Source organism: Nilaparvata lugens, chromosome 9 (genome assembly GCF_014356525.2).
Source record: "Nilaparvata lugens isolate BPH chromosome 9, ASM1435652v1, whole genome shotgun sequence".
Lineage (NCBI taxonomy): Eukaryota > Metazoa > Arthropoda > Insecta > Hemiptera > Delphacidae > Nilaparvata > Nilaparvata lugens.
In genome coordinates, this window is record NC_052512.1 from 34,349,364 (window position 1) to 34,370,486 (window position 21,123).

Sequence of the window (21,123 nt, forward strand, 5' to 3'; positions counted from 1 at the left end):
CAATTAGTAAGGGTTACAAAGGTTGGCGCAACGCTGTTGCTGGAATGCCAAAAACAGGGCATTATTCACAGGCGAAAAATCAGGTATAGTTAATTCAATCCCAACAACGGTAGAAACAACAAATGAAATAGAAAGCTTTTGTTGAAATAATTCAATTTTTACTTTCCTTGCCCTATTACCTTAGTTAAGGAAAGTATTACTTTCCGAAAAAAATTAAGGTACCCCAATTTCCAAATTTCTATACTTATCAAGGTCCCCTGAGTCCAAAAAAGTGGTTTTTGGGTCTGCATGTGTGTTTGCGTATATGTGTGTATGTGCGTCTGTGTACACGATATCTCATCTCCCAATGAACGGAATGACTTGAAATTTGGAACTCAAGGTTGAGTCCAAAAAAGTGGTTCTTGGGTATTTGTCTGTATGTGTGTGTGTGTGTGTGTGTGTGTGTGTGTGTGTGTGTGTGTGTGTGTGTGTGTGTGTGTGTGTGTGTGTGTGTGTGTGTGTGTGTGTGTGTGTGTGTGTGTGTGTGTGTGTGTGTGTGCGTGTATGAGTGTATGTGCGTCTGTCTACACGATATCTCATCTCCCAATTAACGGAATGACTTGAAATTTGGAACTTGAGGTCCTTACACTATAAGGATCCGACACGAACAATTTCGATCAAATGCAATTCAAGATGGCGGCTAAAATGTCAACAAAACAGGGTCTTCGCCATTTTCTCGAAAATGGCTCCAACGATTTTGATCAAATGCATACCTAAAATAGTCATTGATAAGCTGCCTCTGATATCAACTGCCTCAAGCCCCATATCTGTGAAAATTTCAGGAGCTCTGCCCCATCTATGCAAAGTTTGATTTTTGATTCCCAATTATCAAGCTTCAGATACATTAGTTTGAACAAAACATTCCAAGTGGAAAAGATTGAGCATAAAAATCTCTGCAATAATTGTTCAGTAACATTTTCACCTAAAATTGGAAATAAGCGAGAGATTAAGAGTTTTAAACACATACATTTTGATCCCGAACATTTGGGGTCAGTGCAAACTGACAAATTTGCTCTGACGAGTTCTACAATGAATTGCACTATTCAAGAGAACAATTTCGAGTGTCATTGACATTTTATTAATGATTTTGGTTGAAAACAAAATTTTTTGACGAATAATTTCAATGACAAAATTTGTCGTCGACTTTGGTGTAAGTGTGGCTTTGGACAATGAATATACAATGTAATACAATACAGTAAAATACATAATGAAACATACAAGATACATTTTCATACGTGATTACATTATTTCCCCATTCTCATTCTAAGGAAATGAAAATTATTCTTTTGTTTCAGATTCCCGTCGGAAAAGCTGAGTAACGAACCTGATTTGTACTATACAACTTCCCAGAAATCTCCACTCCAAATATTTCCAGCACTTTGATAGGGAACCCAAAAAATCATACCCTGAGAATTAAATTAGTCTTGAAATATTAGAAAACCGATTAATCACAAAAAGTAGATTATTGAAGTAGATCAATTATTGATAACGTGAAACTTTAGAACAACAGGATTCACCAAAGAATATGTAGGTAATAATGTAACTTAAGAGGATCAATTTTACGGTTGATGTTCGGATACAGGGAAAAAACTAACCAAATTCTTATCAATTTTGAATGCTCAAGAGGCTGTCAAGTGTAATTCTGAGAAAATCCCTGTGAATAATAGAGTTCGATTCCAAAACCAGTGAGCCAGAGATTTATATTCAACCGTGAGTTGGAGAGGATTGTTTACTAAATATTTGTTTGTGATTCTACTCTAAATATCAGACATGCCCGAAAACAAAAATAGATTGACCGAATTATCTTGAACGGTTTTTACTGGAAGCTTTTAATATTTCTCCGTCTTCTTGACCCTAATGATGATACCTTCAGTCACATACAGCTGCACCTGAAATATCGAGAATGCATCGTAGTCAACCAATTGGATTGATTTGTCTTCTTTTAACACAAGGTAAGAACAAATTTTGTTTGTTTTTCAAGGATTATTTTTGCGATCAATGTTGCCCTTTCTTCTTGCCATTCCTCGGATTCAAAAATTGGATCGGGATCTACCGAATTATGTTATCCTTTTTAAAATTCTACGATCAAACTGTTGATGCATGCTTGAATCAACATGAATATTGGGGCACCGAGCTTCGCTCGTTATTTATTCATTGAATTTTGATGTTTTCATAAACCGAACACAATTTTTTAAAATGATTGAGGAAGGACTAACAGACACAGCTCAAAACTGTTTCTTCCCGAATTTTGATTCATAAACTATGAATAGTCCAAAAAGTATGTTATGTTTCATACACTTGAATTCAGGTTCAATTTTCTGTTCAAACATTTGAAAAAAAGTTCGAATTTAGATTATTTACAAATCAAATTGAATAACAAAATAACACTCACTAGTCACTTAAAATTGTCAAATAATGATCTACTTTGAAAATAATGATGTAGTCTAGTTGTCTAGTTTAGGATTATCATGTCATATCAGCAAATCAGATTATGTTGATCAAGTCGATTAAATTGTCCAGCTTGATAACATTTCTCGTTGATTGATTATGATTGCACAGCTGGGAATGATTCTGTCTCTATCCCACACAGGCACACGCATCTTGAGTAATGATTAACTTTGAATATTATGATATAAATACTATCTCATGTCAACAAATCAAATTACTGTATTTTGATCGAGTCAATTGAAATTTCTAGATTTCTCGCGAGATTCGGTGAGCTAATTGATTGAACAGCTGATCCTCCACACAAGCACACGCATCTTCTGTTATCGAGAGACGACGAAATCATCATCTGTTTTCCAAGGATGAAGTATCCTTTTCATGTTCTTCAGCGAGTTCTCCCAGGGATGAGACTAGTGCAATCGAATTTTTACATCATAAACCTACTATATTCCAAATTTCGTTGAAATCGTTTGAGCCGTTTTCGAGATCCGTTGATCATAAATAACCATATAACCAGATATAGAAATATAAACAGCTATACAGAAATTGCTCGCTTAATATTTTTTTTCTTTTTACTACTATTACTACTCCACTATACGTCCATTCTCTACGAGTTCTAACGCAATACTGCTCGCTTAATATAATATGATAATCGATTACTACTTTGTAGAATGAGTGTGTCGAATTGTTGAAAGATTTGTTGGAATATTATTATTTGTTACCGGTGAATATTGTTCTAACGCAATACTTCTCGCTTAATATAATAGGATAATCGATTACTACTTTGTAGAATGAGTGTGTCGAATTGTTGAAAGATTTGTTGGAATATTATTATTTGTTACCGGTGAATATTGTTCTAACGCAATACTTCTCGCTTAATATAATAGGATAATCGATTACTACTTTGTAGAATGAGTGTGTCGAATTGTTGAAAGATTTGTTGGAATATTATTATTTGTTATCGGTGAATATTGTTTTTGATCCCTTATGATATGTAAGTCCTATTGGGAAGTTTCATGAAAAATAACAAAGGTCTCAAAGGCGTTTTTGAAAAGACGGCTTCTCTGATTGGTTCTCGTGGAATTAATCTCTATTAATCTATCAACCGGCTTTTGTGCAAACGGGTCTATGAGTCTCAAATTTCTTAATTGTTACAACTGTTCAGATTATGAAAGTATTCAGAATAACGACTCAAAACGTTTTTGGAAGGCAAGTAGAAGGGAATCTCTATGTAGTATAATATTGTAGATGGATATAGATACTCCAAATAAACCGTTTCCCTGATCCAATTCCAATGAAATTATATTGGAATTGTATATATTTCTGGAGAATCTATTTCCTAAAGAACGAAAAAAAGCTTGTCTCTTATTGGATCTTGTGACTGAACCTTCTATTTCATTATTCCATCACGGTACTTCTCCTTTTTTATTCGATTATATACTTCGAAGTTTCAAATAACAATAAGAATCTTACAATGAAGAATAAAGAGTTATTATAGAGAACGAAAAATCTTCTAGAATATTTCAATCACAGAAAAATGAGCGAGCATCTCACATACAGAACATACACAACAGAAAATTATCACTTATAGAGACTTCAAAAACTTCGATGAAGCCGCCTTCCTGACTGATGTGGCTCAGACTCCATGGCATCAAATTGAAGCATTACCCTCAGTTGATGACGTGGTCAAGACTTTCGAGAATTGGACTTTGACTTTGTATGACAAACATGCACCTTATGTGACAAGGAGGATTAATAGAAACGACGAGTACCGTGGATGACTGAAGACATACTTAAGATGATGGGACGTAGAGACAAAGCACATAGAAAATTTAAAAAGACATTTGACTTGGACAGTTTGATAGAGTATAGGAGCCTTGGAAATAGGGTTAAACAGGAATTACGGAACTCAAAGATTAGGTACTTGAATTCGTTTATGACAAACAATAGACAAGACTCTAAATCACTTTGGCAGGGAATAAAAGAATTCGGGCTTTGCAAACAGAAATCGAATCCACAAATTGACTTACCATTGAATAATATAAATGACCATTTCGTTTCACACTCTAACCAACGCGACGAAGTTGTCATTGCTAATCATATCGATGATCTTGAAGAGCAGGTTACAAACTTAGATTTACCAATCACTGATCAATTTCATTTCCATCCAATATCAGAAGAAGACACTTTCAGAGCAATTCAACGTATTCATAGTAATTCTACGGATGTAGACAAAATTCCTATTGAATTTATCAAGAAGATGTTATTTGCTGTTTTACCAACCATTACATACATTTTCAACAAGTCACTTGAAGAAGGCATTTTCCCTGAAAACTGGAAGTTTGCTCTGGTTCGCCCTCTAAATGAAGTTCCATCACCCAATAAAGTTGAAGATTTTAGACCAATCAGTATTTTACCTGCATTGTCCAAAGTGCTAGAAAGACTCATTCATGCTCAAGTTGTAAAATTTCTAGACAACAATAGTAAGCTTCATAACTTTCAATCAGGCTTCAGAAAATTCCATTCAACTGAGACAGCTCTGCTTCGTGTCACTGATGATATAAGGTTAGCTATGGACCAAAGAAAATGCACCATCCTCACCCTATTTGATTTTTCTAAAGCATTCGATACTGTTGATCATACAGTCCTTCTGAATAAGTTGGCTATTCTTGGTTCCAGTCACAACTCGTTAGTTTGGTTTGAATCCTATCTATTAGGTAGGAAACAATGTGTATCTGTCGGTGACAAAAAGTCAACTTGGAAAAAACGTTATGCATGGAGTACCACAAGGTTCAATTTTAGGCCCTCTCCTCTTCACTTTGTATGCTAATGACCTTTCTTCAATTATAAAATTCTCCAGTTTCCATACTTATGCAGACGACCTCCAAATCTATTTAAGCTGTCCCATAACAAAAATTAATGAAACAGTTGAAATAATGAATCAGGATATCAATTCGATAGTGGAATGGACAAAGAAAAATGGCCTTAAGCTTAATCCCATCAAAACACAACCCATTATAATTGGATATTCTCGTCTTATAAACAATATTGACCTTGAATCGTTTCACAAATTTAGTGTAGACGGTAATGACATTCCTTACTGTAGCTCAGTTAAAAATTTAGGCATTATTATGAATAATACTCTTGACTGGTCAGAACAAGTGAACAAAACTTGTAAAAAGGTATTCTCAGCCATGCATGCATTGAAGAAAATGCACGATATCTTCCCTAGAAACATTAAATTATTATTGGTTCAATCTCTCATCTTCCCACATTTGATGTATTGTAATTCTGTTCTTAACGATATGCACGTCACAAGTTACAGCGTTGCCAAAATTATTGTCTACGTTTCGTCTACTCTCTCCAACGCCATGATCATATCACCCCAGCCCACATTGCTAGTTCAACATTAAAGCTTCCCGATCAGAGGCTTTTTTCGAATAGTCAAGCTTGTTAGAGATATCTTGAAATACGGTAATCCGAACTATTTTAAAGATGATTTCAAATTTGTCTCTGAAGGTAGGAGGATAGTTGCTTCACATAGTAGAACCGGAGAAAGTACTTTAAGGATACCCAATCATCGAACTACTATTTTCACGAAATCCTTTTCAGTCAGTGCCTGTCCTGCATGGAATACACTTCCTGCTTCTATCAGGTCTATCGAGAGCCGAGCGAGCTTCATCCTGACTTTAAAAAAAAAACATATTTTGGAACAAATGACTGAAACTGTCCGGCCCTAGAACGATCACATGACAACCATCCCTCACCCATTCCACCAATATAAACCTTTAAACCATGTTATAGAACGAATAGAACGAATTGTATATATATATATATATATATATATTATATAAACTCATGTTATTTCAATTATCCACTGCATACTGATGTATATTACTGAAAGTTGATAACCCTGATCTACTCTCAGCCTACTTCATTTTATTAATCAATTATTTGATCTTATCTACCTATATAATCACTTTACTTTATCAATTTTCTGTTTTTTTTTCTCTTTAATATTCATATTGATTATAACTTTCACAATATTTCCATTAATAAATGAATCCTTAGTTTAAATAACGAAATTAACGTTTTGGTAGAGAGTTAGTGGGGAGGATATTTTCAATATTATTTCCGAAGAATGGACATTGATATGTCCAAAGCTCCGCCAATTTATGTAGATGCATAACAATATGATTATTATCTATAGTTATTATATTACAAACTGCTTTTCCATATCATATACAGTTCAATAATTATTTTCTTAGTCTATATTATGTAAATTCATCTATAATTTTGCTGTATTGTAAGCTATTGTATATAAGTGTATAAGCCAGTATATATTGTAATCTACATAAATAAAGTACTCAATCAATCAATCAATCAATCAATTAATACAGAGTTCTTCAGAGTCTGCGATTCCTCAAACTTATCAATTATTATATTAATAAGTAAATATACATATTAATCTGTGTTATTGACCGAATGTAGTGAGGTCTATGTTTCAACACGGATTTTCTTTTGTCTGTCTGTATGTAACACGATTACGGCCAAACACATTATTAGAGTTCGATGAGATTTGGCAGGAATATTCCCTTATCAACTACGCATCGATGTATACACAAGGTTTTTTCTGGATTAGACGTTATGTAGATTTCATTTTTTGATTTACACACAAATGTGAGTCCAAGAGAATGATGTATCATCTAGAAATTTCAATTTATCTGATAAATCTATTTTCTTCCTTGTGTATTGTTAAGACGAATTAGCGTGAAATTCAGATATTTCCAAAATGTCTCGTTACCATACATTCTGCTGAATGTTTTAATGGGAGAAAACATTTTCGTCGGTTTTGTTCATGTGTGTGGAAACGTGTACACTCCTACACCGAACGTAAATAACCAATTCTTATCCCTCCAACACTGAATATACACACATACGTCATATAAACACACATGGTGTAGGGAGATTCAAGATGTAGAGTCAGTATTGTCTGACATGTAAAGCAATTATGTTATCCATAATTAACGCTGACAGTAAAAATTGAATGAGGCGGAAGCTAAGGTGCAGCCCTACAAGCTAACCAATTTAATTAAAAAAATACAATATTTCATTAGTGGTCGAGGGCTGTCTGTTTTGAAATATGGATTTGCTGAGCTGGAAATTTACAGTGCAATTCCAGTTGACCAATTTCAACCCGACAATATTCTGCCGTTTCAAGGGAAAGTGGGGTATTGGGTATCTGAACGGATAATACAAAGCTATTCAGAGTGATTATTCTAGTTACAATACATCATTTAGCATATGAGAACCAATTTCATACTCATAGAAGCATCAAGTTTATCGTATCATGGTGTATTTGAAGTGTTCCATGTTTCATCCCTTTGAGGTTTCACGAGAGAATAGGGTCCATACACTATTACACATATTGGGCCGTATGAATAAAGTTGAGCATTTGCTTATACTTCTAAAACATGGAGCATTTGCTTCATTTTCTATGAATAAACGTGAGCAAAACCTTTTGCTCATGTCATCAGAAAGATAGTTTGAGCATTTGCTCAAATGTAAAAGCTTATACTCAAAATTGTTTGAAAAAACTGGAGCATTTGCTCAACTTTTGAAGCAAATGCTTCAAAAAAGGTGAGTCTAGTCTAGAGCAGCTTATCACCTTTTCCTCATAGTAAAATGGCTCAACTAATTCGTATGAGGAAGAGCAAACTATACCAGATACGATCACAACCAATAGTTGAGAACTATAAAACTCTTTTTAGATTCAACCATGATATATATCACTATTATTACTACAAAAGAATAAATACAAAAGAAACCTGATATAAAGATTTGAGCTACCTGATATAAAGATAGCCATCACAAAATAGGAAATAGGCATTTAAGAAGATGAGAGTGTAGACGATTATAAGAAGGCTATTGATATTATAAGAATATGCTGAAGATTATTATAGAGATGACATTTTTTCACGCTATTATTTTATAATTCTAAACTCAACTAACCTAAAACTCTATTCATAAATAGAAAACAGAGCAGACGACGCAAACGCAAGCGGTGCCCCCTACATGCATATTCAGCGCTTTCGTGAGCTATAAAAACAAAGTAAGGCTACAAAAGCGAACCAGCTGATTGAAAATCTTTAAAATACTTGAGGATTTGCTCCAGAGTTCAGGAGCATAAGGTAAGAGTATAAGGAAAAGCTTATTCATATAAAAATGAGCAGATGCTTTTGCTTCTACCTTTTGCTCATGAGCAAAACCTTATGCTCCATGCTCTTGCTCATGAGCATTTGCTCTGGTTTTATTCATATCGGCCAATGTTTGTGATTATTATACAAAATACATTCATAATTCGTTCATAGCGATGAGGCAACGCTTAAAGTAATGAGCGGTAAAGTCTATCGACATAATGCTTGTACATTGGGAACTGAAAACACTCATTAATAATCAATTAATTATTATTTATCAATGGATAATCAATATTATTGTTATCGTAATTTCCGCATAGATTTGATGAAATAACTCCCACTCACTCCATCATTCTGTCGAATGGTATTGCCGGTTGCAGGACGAGATAGAACAATTATGTAACACATGCAAAGTGATTGTATTGTTACGATACTGCAATCATGCAATTTGTGTGTGAATTAAATTGGAATTTTTGATCAAGTGAAGACAAATAATTGTCCCTTCTCGAGGCTTTTTAACATTATTCATGGGAGAGGAGAGATTGAATTTTGAATAATGTGATGAGAAGTTTGAACAGAACTCTCACTTCGCGCTGGAGCATGGATTATTGTCAACCGCACGAAAATAGTCTGATGGAAAACTGTCTGGGCTGTTACACCATTGTCAATCTTTGATAAACTGTCTGATATACGGAGTTTATCAGAGATAGACAATGGTGTAACAACCAAGACCGGTCTTTCTAAATCTGTGGTTTTTGACAATTTTTTAGTCTTCTTATTTGATATGAATATCAACTTCTCAATATCAACACCACAATATCAACTTCTCAACTACACAAAGAAAATAGTTTTTTTTTAATTCGAATGAGATCCTCAATGGAACCTACTGTCAAAATTATTTTTGTGAAGGAAAATTAAGCTGTTTTCATAAGTTTCTTCAACTCTGTATAGGGGAATTTCTGAGAATTAGTGTCTCATAGCGCCAAACGCATCCACTCCATGTCACTTGCAAATGAGACCCAATATGGCGTTCAGCCAGGACTCATAGAGACACTGTCAACATCATAGAGAGTCATAATATATCCTAATCTTCGCTGGTGCATCCCTGATAATGCTAGTTCTTCTTCTTCTTCTTCTTCTTCTTCTTCTTCTTCTCTTCTTCTTCTTCTCTTCTTCTTCTTCTTCTTCTTCTTCTTCTTCTTCTTCTTCTTCTTCTTCTTCTTCTTCTGCTTCTTCATCTGCTTCTTCATCTTCTCATCCTCCTCCTCCTCCTCCTCCTCCTTATCACCCTCTTCCTCATCCTCTTCCTCTTTCTCTTCCTCTTCCTCTTCCTCTTCCTCTTCCACTTCATCTTCCTCTTCCTCCTCCTCTTTCTCTTCCTCTTCCTCTTCCTCTTCCTCTTCCTCTTCCTCTTCCTCATACACCCCCTCCCCCTCCTCCTACCACTCCTCTTCCTCCTCCTTCTCTTTCTCCTTCTTTTCCTCTTCCTTTTCCTCCTCTAACACCTCCTCCTCCTACTCCTCCTTCTACTCCTCCTACCACTCCTCTTCCTCCTCCTCCTCCTTCTCTTTCTCCTTCTCTTCCTCTTCCTCTTTCTCCTCTAACTCCTCCTCCTCCTTCTACTCCTTCTCCTCCTCTTACTCCTCCTTCTACTCCTCCTCCTCCTTCTACTCCACCACCTACTCCTCCCGTTCCATCCTCTCCACCGCCGCATACGTCTCCTTATCATTTCCCCCCTTATCCACCTCTTTCTCATCTATCTACTCCACTCATGCCATTGGAAAATTTACAGTACTTACAGTAGAGTGGGCATAGAACTCACGAGAGCTGGCTGTGTAAAAGTGGGACCCCGTTGCAAATAGATGTGAGTGTAATGAGAATATGTGCAGTGCTGCATTACGAGTGCCAGTTTGTTCTAGTTCTAAATGCTAATGAACAGCTCTGCCGGCTTGCGTCAAGTGGAATAATTACTTGCATTACAGCATGTGATGCTCCCAGCTAGAAACAGTACGTGCTACCAGCTAAAGACAGTACAGACGCAAGGGGAAAAGGGCAGTGGGGCAGTGTAATTAATTGAAGATAACTTCTTCCTTCTCCTCTGTTTTGAATTCTTCTTTTTCTCCTTCATTTTCTTTCTTATCTTCTTCTTCTTTTGTTACCTTCTCCTCAGAGTCCTCACACACAGACTTATTTCTAGTTGAGGAGTAGTTAATGTAGTCTAATGGTAGGCTACTATTTTATGAAATTACCAATTAATTTAAAATTCAAATGTTTGAAGCATTTATTTTTGAGAATGAAAACTTTTTTATTCCTTCATTATTATTCAAAATTATCCATAATACATAACCTATTTCTCATACAAATTTTTGTCCGAGCGAAGTGAGGTCTAAGATTCAAGTCGACGGTTTGGAATTTCTCTTGATATTTCAATGTTTAAATGTTCGAATTCGAGGAGATAGGAAACGTTGGCGCATGCGCAGCTTGAAAAGAAGAATGCTTGTGTGGGATTCCACCCATACGTGGTTCTTACTGGGTTAAATGTTTATATGTTGCGCATTTACGGCGAAACGCGGTAATAGATTTTCATGAAATTTGACAGGTATGTTCCTTTTCAAATTGCGCGTCGATGTATATACAAGGTTTTTGGAAATTTTGCATTTCAAGGATAATATAAAAGGGAAAAGGAGCCTCCTTCATACGCCAATACTAGAGTAAAAATCAGACTATAGAATTATTCTTCATAAATCAGCTGACAAGTGATTACACAGATGTGTGGAGAAGCCAGTCCATTGCTGTATTTCTATAAGGTCTATAGTTTCAATCAGGTACTTGTGGATGAGAATACTGCGTGAGGTCTACTGTTCACAGAACTGCTAGTTAGTTATAGTTGAATGGAGCTTGCTGGGAATTGAATGATATAAGAATCTCCTTGCTCGTGATTTTCCCGTGAATATTATATATTTACAGCGTTTTGAGTTCTACGACATAAGTTTGGACGTCGTTCGTACCGCGGCATTATCAAGAATTAAAATGTTGTGAATCAGTGGAAAGAAAATTGAAAAACAGATCTACCGACGGCTGTTGGATGACGCAATGATCATAAGAGCTGATTTTCTTCTGTGTGTGGCCAGCTCACAAATCTTCTTCCATAAGGATTACATGTAAACTTTGAAGGACCGTAGAAAAGAGTCCTGAGGTCGGTTATAAATTTAATAGGCCATGAAACTGGTCCTGAACATAGCGAACACAAGTAAAAGAATCATCATCAAATTCTGTGCACACATAAAAAAGTTATTGAATGTCAAAATTTGAGACTGGATTTCTATTTATATAGACTTTTCATAATCCATGAACTTTTTTCCCATACAAGCTCATCTCTGGCTCAGAATATACAATCTAAAGAAGTATAGAAGTATAGAAGTATAGAATTTTAGAAGTATAGTAGTTTGGAAGTATAGAAGTTTGGGAGTATAGGTATAGAAGTATAGAATAATTTCTTATCAAAGTAGACAAATATAAAATTATAGAAGTAGGCTATAGAAGAGAAGAAATATAGAAGTACTAGCCGTCAGGCTCGCTTCGCTCGCCGTATCCGTCTAGCCAGGGGGCTCCTCCCCCTGGACCCCCGACTGGATCGTCCAAAAATGAGAACAGCGGTCTCGCTTCGCTCGCTTTTCATTTCAGCATGCTCCATTCCATCAGAAAGTCAGATTACTGAGAAAACGCATAAAAGCTGAGAAAAACGTTGGAAAACGCTGATTTTGGGCGTATCTTTAATGAAATATTAAATTCACCTCATCACAAAATTTTTAGATGCTAGCTAAACCTTTGTACCAAATTTGAAAATTTTCTCTCTATTACTTGATGAAATAACTGAGAAAATGCAAAAAAACGCTAATTTAGGGTGTATCTTTGGCGTTATTTTAAATTCCTTCTCATACAAAATTATTACACCCCAGCTGAGCTTCTGTAGTAAATTTGAACATTTTCTGTTCATTTGCTCGATAAAGCTGAGAAAGCGCAAAAATACGCTGATTTTGGGCGTATCTCTGACGTTATTGCAAATTCCTCCTAACACAACAATATTACACCCTAGCTGAGCTTCTGTACTAAATTTGAACATTTTCTGTTCATTTGTTCTCGATAAAGCTGAGAAAACGCTGAAAAAACGCAGATTTTGGGCGTATCTTTAGAATTTTTTTCAAATCTGTTCTTAGTGCGCCTCTAAACGGCCAACTGAACATACCTACCAAATTTGAACGTTTTTGGTCTGGTAGATTTTTAGTTCTGCGAGTGAGTGAGTAAGTGAGTCAGTCAGTCAGTCAGTCAGTGAGTTAGTGCCATTTCGCTTTCATATATATAGATAGAAGTATAGAAGTATAGAAGTATAGAAGTATAGAAGTATAGAAGTATAGAAGTATAGAAGTATAAAAGTATAGAAGTATAGACGTATAGAAATATAGAAGTTTTCTGTAGTTCTGGTTATTTGTGACCGGACATGCCAATGAATGAAGATGGTGAAATATGAATGGGCAACATGAAGCCATGAAGCAGCATAAGGGCTCCCTTGGGACGACGACATACACTCCGATATGTTCAAACATAAATCTCCTCATCGTGTGTGAATGGCCCCACCCGTTCTGTGCTGTTTCAAAGAGACCCACTGCATGCTGGCCCAATTTATCGACCAATGACAGACCGGCACAATTCACAGACCATCCATATCATGTTATCGACGAATTCAGCATCATGTCAATACTTATTGTCCTTTATTGTCCCGTCAACTGGAGTGGATCTGGATATTTTCCGATCATCAACTTCTCATTGAGTCTATGAGTTCGATCAGCACGGTCTAATCTGGGGCATAGAATTTCAAACAACTTTTCAATGAGACTTCTCTGATGAAAAATCATGTTTCGTACACTCACACAACTTTCCTTGCTCATTGACCTATAAGCCTCTAAAACGAGAATTTAGGGGAATAACTTAATGCCGATTGGCGGCTGAATATTCAAAACTACGATCATACTATTGTACTATATTGTTTCCAGAGTACATTTTCCTTTGTGTAAATTGTGAAATTTGATGATTTCTCAAAAGTCGTCAAAACAGCTGTTCTACAAATAATTATTTGTAGAATATATTACAATATATCGACTATGTGTTCTTTTGAATAAACTGCTCAACCTACATACCTCACGCACGAGGAGGAGGTTACAAAGTCCATTTCTCAAGGATGGGGTGGACCCCCTGTTAGTTTCCCAGGAAGGAGACTCATGCCAGTTAATAGAGCTGATGAATAACTATACAGGGTATGAATTTAAAGAGAATTGGTCAAGTAATTTTTGAGAAAATCGTGATAGTAATTGAACAAAATTCAATTTTCTCAAGAATATTACGGAGCTCCTGCAATTTTCCCAAAAATGAGACTCATGTCAGTTGGTAGAGCTTATAAATAGCTATCAAGGGTATGAATATGAAGAAAATCGTTAGAGTCGTTTTCGAGAAAACCGTAAAAACATGATTCTTGGCCATTATCCGCCATTTTTCCGCCATTTTGAATTGAATTTCTCATTTTTGGATCCTCATGGTATAAGGACCTCAAGTTTAAAATTTCAAGTCAATCGGTTGATTAGGAATGGAGTTATCGTGTTCACAGACACACACACACCACACACACACACACACACACACACACACACACACACACACACACACACACACACACACACACACAGACCAAAAACGAGAAATCATTTTTTTTTGAACTCAGGGGACCTTGAAACGTATAGAAAACATGAAATTTGGGAACTTAATTTTCTTGGATAACAATACTTTCCTTACCTATGGTAATAGGGCAAGGGAAGTAATAAGAGCGTTGCCATATGAGGGTCTCCCTTGCGGAGTTCGTGGGTATGTACTGGCATTCCAACTTCCCGGGTGGGTTCTATTAAGTCTGTAATATCGGGGCACCGAGCTTCGCTCTTTATTTATTTATTGATAAACAGAACACGATTCTTTAAAATCATTGGGGAAGGACCAATATGCACAACCCAAAACTGTTTCTTCCCAGAATTTTGATTTATACACTTTAAATAGTCCAAAAAGTAGGTTATGTTCCATACATTTGGATTCAGGTCCAATTTCCAGACCAAACATTTGAAACCAGAAAAGTTCTAATCCAGATTGTTTACAAACCAAATTGAAAACACTAATCACTCAAAACTGTAAAATAATTATTAACTTAGATTAGAATTTTATACCATGACATGTCAACAAATCAGATTATTTTTATCAAGTCGATAAAAATTTCTAGATAATATTTCTCGTGAGATAAGCTGATTGATTACACAGCGGAACATAGTTCTGTCTCTCTCCCACACAGGCACACGCATCTTCTGTTATCGACAGACGACGGAATTATCATCTGTTTTTCCAAAGATGGATAATAATTATCCTTTTGATGTACTTCATGCAATCGATTTTTTTAAATATAAACCTACTATGTTTCAAATTTCGTGAAAATCTTTAGAGCCCTTTTCGAGATCCGTAAAACATAATAACAAGATATAAAAATAGCCAGATATAGATTATTTTTATCAAGTCGATTAAAATGTATTGATAATATTTCTCGTGAGATAAGCTGATTGATTACACAGCTTCTGTTTCGACAGACGACGGAATTATCATCTGTTTTTCCAAGCATCAATAATTCATTACTATCCTTTCCATGTCCTTCAGTGTGGTTTCCCAGGGATGAGACCTTGTGCAATTGAATTTATTTGTCATAAACCTACTATGTTTCAAATTTCGTGAAAATCGTTAGAGCTGTTTTTGAGAACCGTTGGACATAAATAACCATATAAAATAAGTACAGAAATTGCTCGATAAATACAAAACCTAATTTTCAATCTCGAAATTTGGGAATGATTGGATAATATTAAATTGAAACAGAATAATGTCATATTGAATTGATAATCATTATTAAACAAAGATCCTAACCTTCTTTTTAAAGGTTGGGGATCGTTTGTGGGTATCCGCGTCCGGCTATGTATGTCATTAGTGAAAAAAGCAACTTTCCAAAATAATAAAAGTTTCTAATTTTTCGTATTTCATGATTTCACAAAATAATTCCATTCTAAGCTGCGTTCACACCAGAGTTTATAACAAAAGTTTTAAAATGTTTGTTATCAACTGGTATTAATAACAAAAATCACTAACAAGATGTTTATGACATTTTCTTTAATAACAAGGGATCTTCTGTTGAAATCACAAGTTGCTAACTTTTGCTAGGAGAAATTTTTGACGATTAAGTCAAGTTAATATCTTTTTCTGAATAACTCGTGTTATTAACACCGGTGTAAACGCAGCTTTAAAATGATTATAAAACAGTCGTTCTTCCTGGATGTTCATCACATTCCATTGTTTGTGTCTCCAGTATTTAAGTCTGAATGGAAATCTCCCACCCAATTTTTTTCTCAAAATTCAAGCGTCTCATTTCCCGCTTAACTCAATGTACTGTTTGCTACGATTGTCATAGATAATTGTTTCAATTTACTGAGAATGCATGAAAAAATTTGATAACCGAAGCGACAATATTAGAATCTATTTCTCCCTCATACATGTGGAGTCATGCTTCAAAAATCATTCTCAACAATTGCCATCTATTTAATTTCAGAAATAAAGACTCTAATTTTCATCCACCACTCTGCACTATTTTCTCCCCATACGTGTGAAATGAGTGTAATATTATGACGTTAATTAATTCACGTTTGTATATTTTTTGTGTCATACATGTTCATGTTGTGGACTACGCTTGGAAAAATAGCATCTATTTCCTAGCTCGAGATATTCATACTCCAGTGCGCACTGTATTCATCAAGCAGCCTGGAAAAAAGCATTTGAAGCATTTTATAGAATTCAAATGCGTTTCAAAGCATTATGCAAAGAGCAGCTTCCAATATCATTACGCTTGTTGGTTACACCGCTTCATATAGATACTAGGATAGAGCTACTTATTTTAACTTAATTTTTCACTGATAGAAAAAAATTAATAATTCACCACCAGAGCTTTTTGATTCCTATTCAACGTATTCTACCACCTGCGCGAACGGAATAGTGTTCAATAAAAAATATGTTCAGTGAAAAATATTCTTCAAATTATTAGTCTGAATAAATTCTAACAGACTAATCATACCAAATACGATATTCACTCGTCCATTGAGACTCTCCAAACCTGATTTCTGAGCTTCGATACTCTTCTATGTCCATGGAACCCTTTTTTCTACTTCCACATCACAAATAGAAATCTTTGAATAGACTGCAACTATTCTTTACATCAATATCGGGGACCGAGCTTTGCTCTAAAATACAAAAGCATTAAAAATTTATTACGAAAGAAGAAATTATAATAACATTCATATAGTAATATCCTATCTAATAACAGTAAAGTGAGATTAATTCCCAGAGGAATGCAGAATCTTCCCTCACAAAGGCCCAGTTGCACAAAAGCCGGTTAAATTTTAATCCTGATTAACTTCACGTGAACCAAATCAGAGAAGACCATTTCAAAAAGATGGATCTACTGGAATTAATCACGAATGAGAATAGCCCGGCTTTTTTGCAACCGGCACTAAGTATCTAATTGAATAATTACAAAGGTTCAACAGCTGAGTCATAATTTTGACACAGTCCCCCACACATGAACTCGCTCACTCACTTCCATCATCAACAGACGACAAAATAATTATTATCAGCTGTTTTTCCAAGGATGATTAATAATAAAATTATCCTTTTAATGTCCTTCAGCGAGTTTTCCAAGTGATGAGACCAAGTTTAATCAAATTCTCTACTATAATCTACTCTACTCTACTCTACAAATAATCTACTATTGCTTCCCAGGGTTCTAACAATTTTTCTGTCTCAGGATTTTTATTTATTTTTTTTTCATCAATATATTATGACTTTAGTTCATATATTAATATATAAATGTATATGTCCTCAAATTCTTCTTCATTTATTTTCCTAGGATTGTATTATACTTTTTGGTTTCTATAAATAACTTCTGTAATGTTCACTCCTTTCAATTCATTTTCTGTGAATAGACAAAGATTTTCTGTTAAATTTTTTTTTCGAGGCTTTTGTCTCTTGCAAAGGTCAAATAGTTTAAATTTCAGAGTAGGTAACTTCAACTCAGCTAATAGCTTATGAAGTACCTTAATCATAACTCTGACACTACTTAATGTTTCTAATTATTTTCATTTATATAAATAGAATTAGAAGATGATATTTTATTATGTATTTTAGTTTTTTATTTTTTGAGAATTATTGCACTGATTTGTTAAGTTCATTTACTTTTGTTTGTAAATTGTCAGTGTTATGAATAAATTTCAATTTTAATTTCAATTTTCACTGTGATTAGGTCAAACATTTCTGTATGAACTATGCATATTATTATAATTTCTTCTTTCGTGATGAATTTCCCATACTTTTGTACTCCAGAGCGAAGCTCGTACCTCGATATTTATTTTTACTCCCAATTCTGTCAGTATTTCTCATGGATAATATGAACAGATCTCTTTCAATCATTGCGAACAGTTCGAAGTGAGACACATTGTGCCGGTTGCACAAAAGTTGGCTAAATTTTAACCGTGATTGATTTCACAAGAACCAATCAGGGAAGGCTTTTTTGTAAAAACGGCTTCTCTGATTGGGTTCTCGTGGATTTAGTCAGGAATAAAATTCAACCGGATTTTGTGCAACCGGGCCTCTTCAGTGAATCTCCAGGTTGTGAAAATATTATCTTTCCGATTTGATTGCTGATCATTGGTCTGTGCGAATGTTCAGGAATGATTCTTGCCTCAATTTGCTAGTTGAAGGGTTATCCTCGTATTGGCTGTGTAGGATGGTATACTATTTTGGTTGATACTGGTAGACAGTGATTGGAGTGATTGGAGTACCCTTGGGGAGATCGGATTTCGATGCGAATCTTCGGTGACAGTCAGTGGTGCGTTCGACTGAGCAGAGTTCTTCAATAAACTATTCAATTTGAGCAGGTTTGAACAAGAAATATGTAGAACGGGATGTTGAGAGGGATGAGACAGAAAGAGGAAAAAAGAAGAAGAAAAAGAAGAAGAAGAAAAAGGAGAAGGAGATAAAGAAGAAGGAGAAGAAGAAGACAAGAGAAGAAGAGGAAGAAGAAGAAGAAGAAGGAGAAGAAGAAAAAGAAGAAGAGGAGAGGAAAAAATGTGGTGAGTGTGTAAATATAAAAGCATAGAGAAACGATAGCATAAGAGAGAAACTCACGCTATTGTTTCTCTATGATAAAAGTGACTGTAGAATAGAAACACGAAGTGCCGGTTGTACAAAAGCCGGTTAAATTTTAACTGTGATAAATTCCACGACAACTAATCAGAGAAGTATCTTATCAAATAGACCTTCTCTGATTGGTCCTTGGGAAATTAATCACGGTTGAAAGTTGAACGGCTTCTGTGAAACCGGGCTATATATTATAAATATATCAAATCAGAATCAATTTATATACAAACGATCCTGCATTGTGTGTGTGTGTGTGGTGTGTGTGTGTGTGTGTATGAGATTTGAAACTTAAGGTCCTTCCTCTATAAGGATCCGACACGAACAATTTCTATCAAATGCAATTCAAGATGGAGGCTAAAATGACAAAAATGTTCTCGAAAACAAGGTTTTTCGCGATTTTCTTGAAAACGGCTCCAACGATTTTGATCAAATTTATACCTGAAATACCTAGTCATTGATAAGCTAAAATGACAAAAATGTTCTCGAAAACAGGGTTTTTCGCGATTTTCATGAAAACGGCTCCAACGATTTTGATCAAATTTATACCTGAAATACCTAGTCATTGATAAGCTAAAATGACAAAAATGTTCTCGAAAACAGGGTTTTTCGCGATTTTCTTGAAAACGGCTCCAACGATTTTGATCAAATTTATACCTGAAATACCTAGTCATTGATAAGCTCTATCAACTGCCACAAGTCTCATATCTGTAAAAATTCTAGGAGCTCCGCCCTATCTATGCAAAGTTTGATTTTAGATTCCCAATTATCAGGCTTCAGATACAATTCGAACGAAATATTCCAAGTGGAAAAGATTGAGCATTAAAATCTCTACAATTAATGTTCCAAAACATTTTCACCTGAAATCGAAAATAATCTCGAAATTCAAGAAAATGTTATTATTCCAATTGCAAACTGTTGGTAACTGTTGATTCTATTGAATTATTCACTAAGAAGAGATAGCAGACCTCATGTGTCTACAGCGTTATAATCCTGTCACCAGCTGGCTTGGATCTTTGAATAATAGACTTGAGATGCGCGTGAACACTAGCGTCAGGTGATCAATTTCCATAACGGCAAGGAATGTTGTGTGAGTGCGCCACATCAGATTTTTTTTTCGGAGATGCAGGTCCGGTATATGAGAAGTTCTGATTAAACACATGATTAGAAACAAATGATTTTTGTCATGTTCCGTTTAATCTAATAGAATTCATAAGGACGACAAAAATTAATATCGTACGAGAAAAGTCTATGTGTGCGTAACCGGCTTCACGGGGCCGATTGTAATGTTGTAATGTTTACATTATAACATGATCATAGATAAAATCATTCTCATGCTTATAGAAGAAATTTGGTGTGGCGCACTCACACAACTTTCCTTACCGTTATGGAAATTGATCACCTGACGCAAGTCTATACGCATCTCAAGTCTATTATTCAAAGACCTTAAGTTCCAAATTTCAAGTCATTCCGTTAATCGGGAGATGAGATATCCTGTACACAGATGCACATACACTCATAAACACACAAAAAAAAATACGGACCAATACCCAAGAACCACTTTTACTCCATTGGAGTTGAGCTGAGAATATCAATGTTGGTGGTAGAATTATATAACACATTAACTCCTGATTAGTGAAATGTAAGAATTGTGCAATCAGTCAGCAGCCTTCATCAAATTAAGCAGTTGAAGCTTACCTTTCCCGTGTAGAGAAAAGGGACAATTAATTGAGACCCTGTCAATATAGGGCATAACTAGTTCCTTCTGTACAAATTGGTTTATTGCTCGTAATTGGCTAACTCACAAAGGATAATAGCTGGAACCTGGAAGTAGACTCTTCCTGGATATAGAAAGTAGTGAGTCATACATGTAGAGTCCATGGATATACTCAGGGGACCTTGAAACGTATAGGAAATTTAGAAATTGGGGTACCTTAATTTTTTTCGGAAAGCAGTACTTTCCTTACCTATCTATGGTAATAGGGCAAGAAAAGTAAAAAATTGACTCAGATTTGTTTTGAAGAAGAAAGAACTGTGAGGGAGAAAACAATGATAATAAGAGAAAATTAGAGGCATAAATAATTATATATTTGAGAGAAACGAATGTCATGGTGAGAGGATGAATGAG

The 21,123-nt window shown here is 35.2% G+C and overlaps 1 protein-coding gene across 1 annotated transcript in view; it reads left to right on the plus strand.

Moving 5' to 3' along the window:
- Window positions 1-21,123, plus strand: part of LOC111052333 (zwei Ig domain protein zig-8) — a 740,160-nt gene that overhangs the window by 80,681 nt on the left and 638,356 nt on the right. The window contains exon 2 of the mRNA XM_039435799.1: window positions 1,335-1,991. Coding sequence (XP_039291733.1) covers window positions 1,943-1,991 — 49 coding nt within the window. The 5' untranslated portion in view covers window positions 1,335-1,942. The remainder of the gene's footprint in view (window positions 1-1,334; window positions 1,992-21,123) is intronic.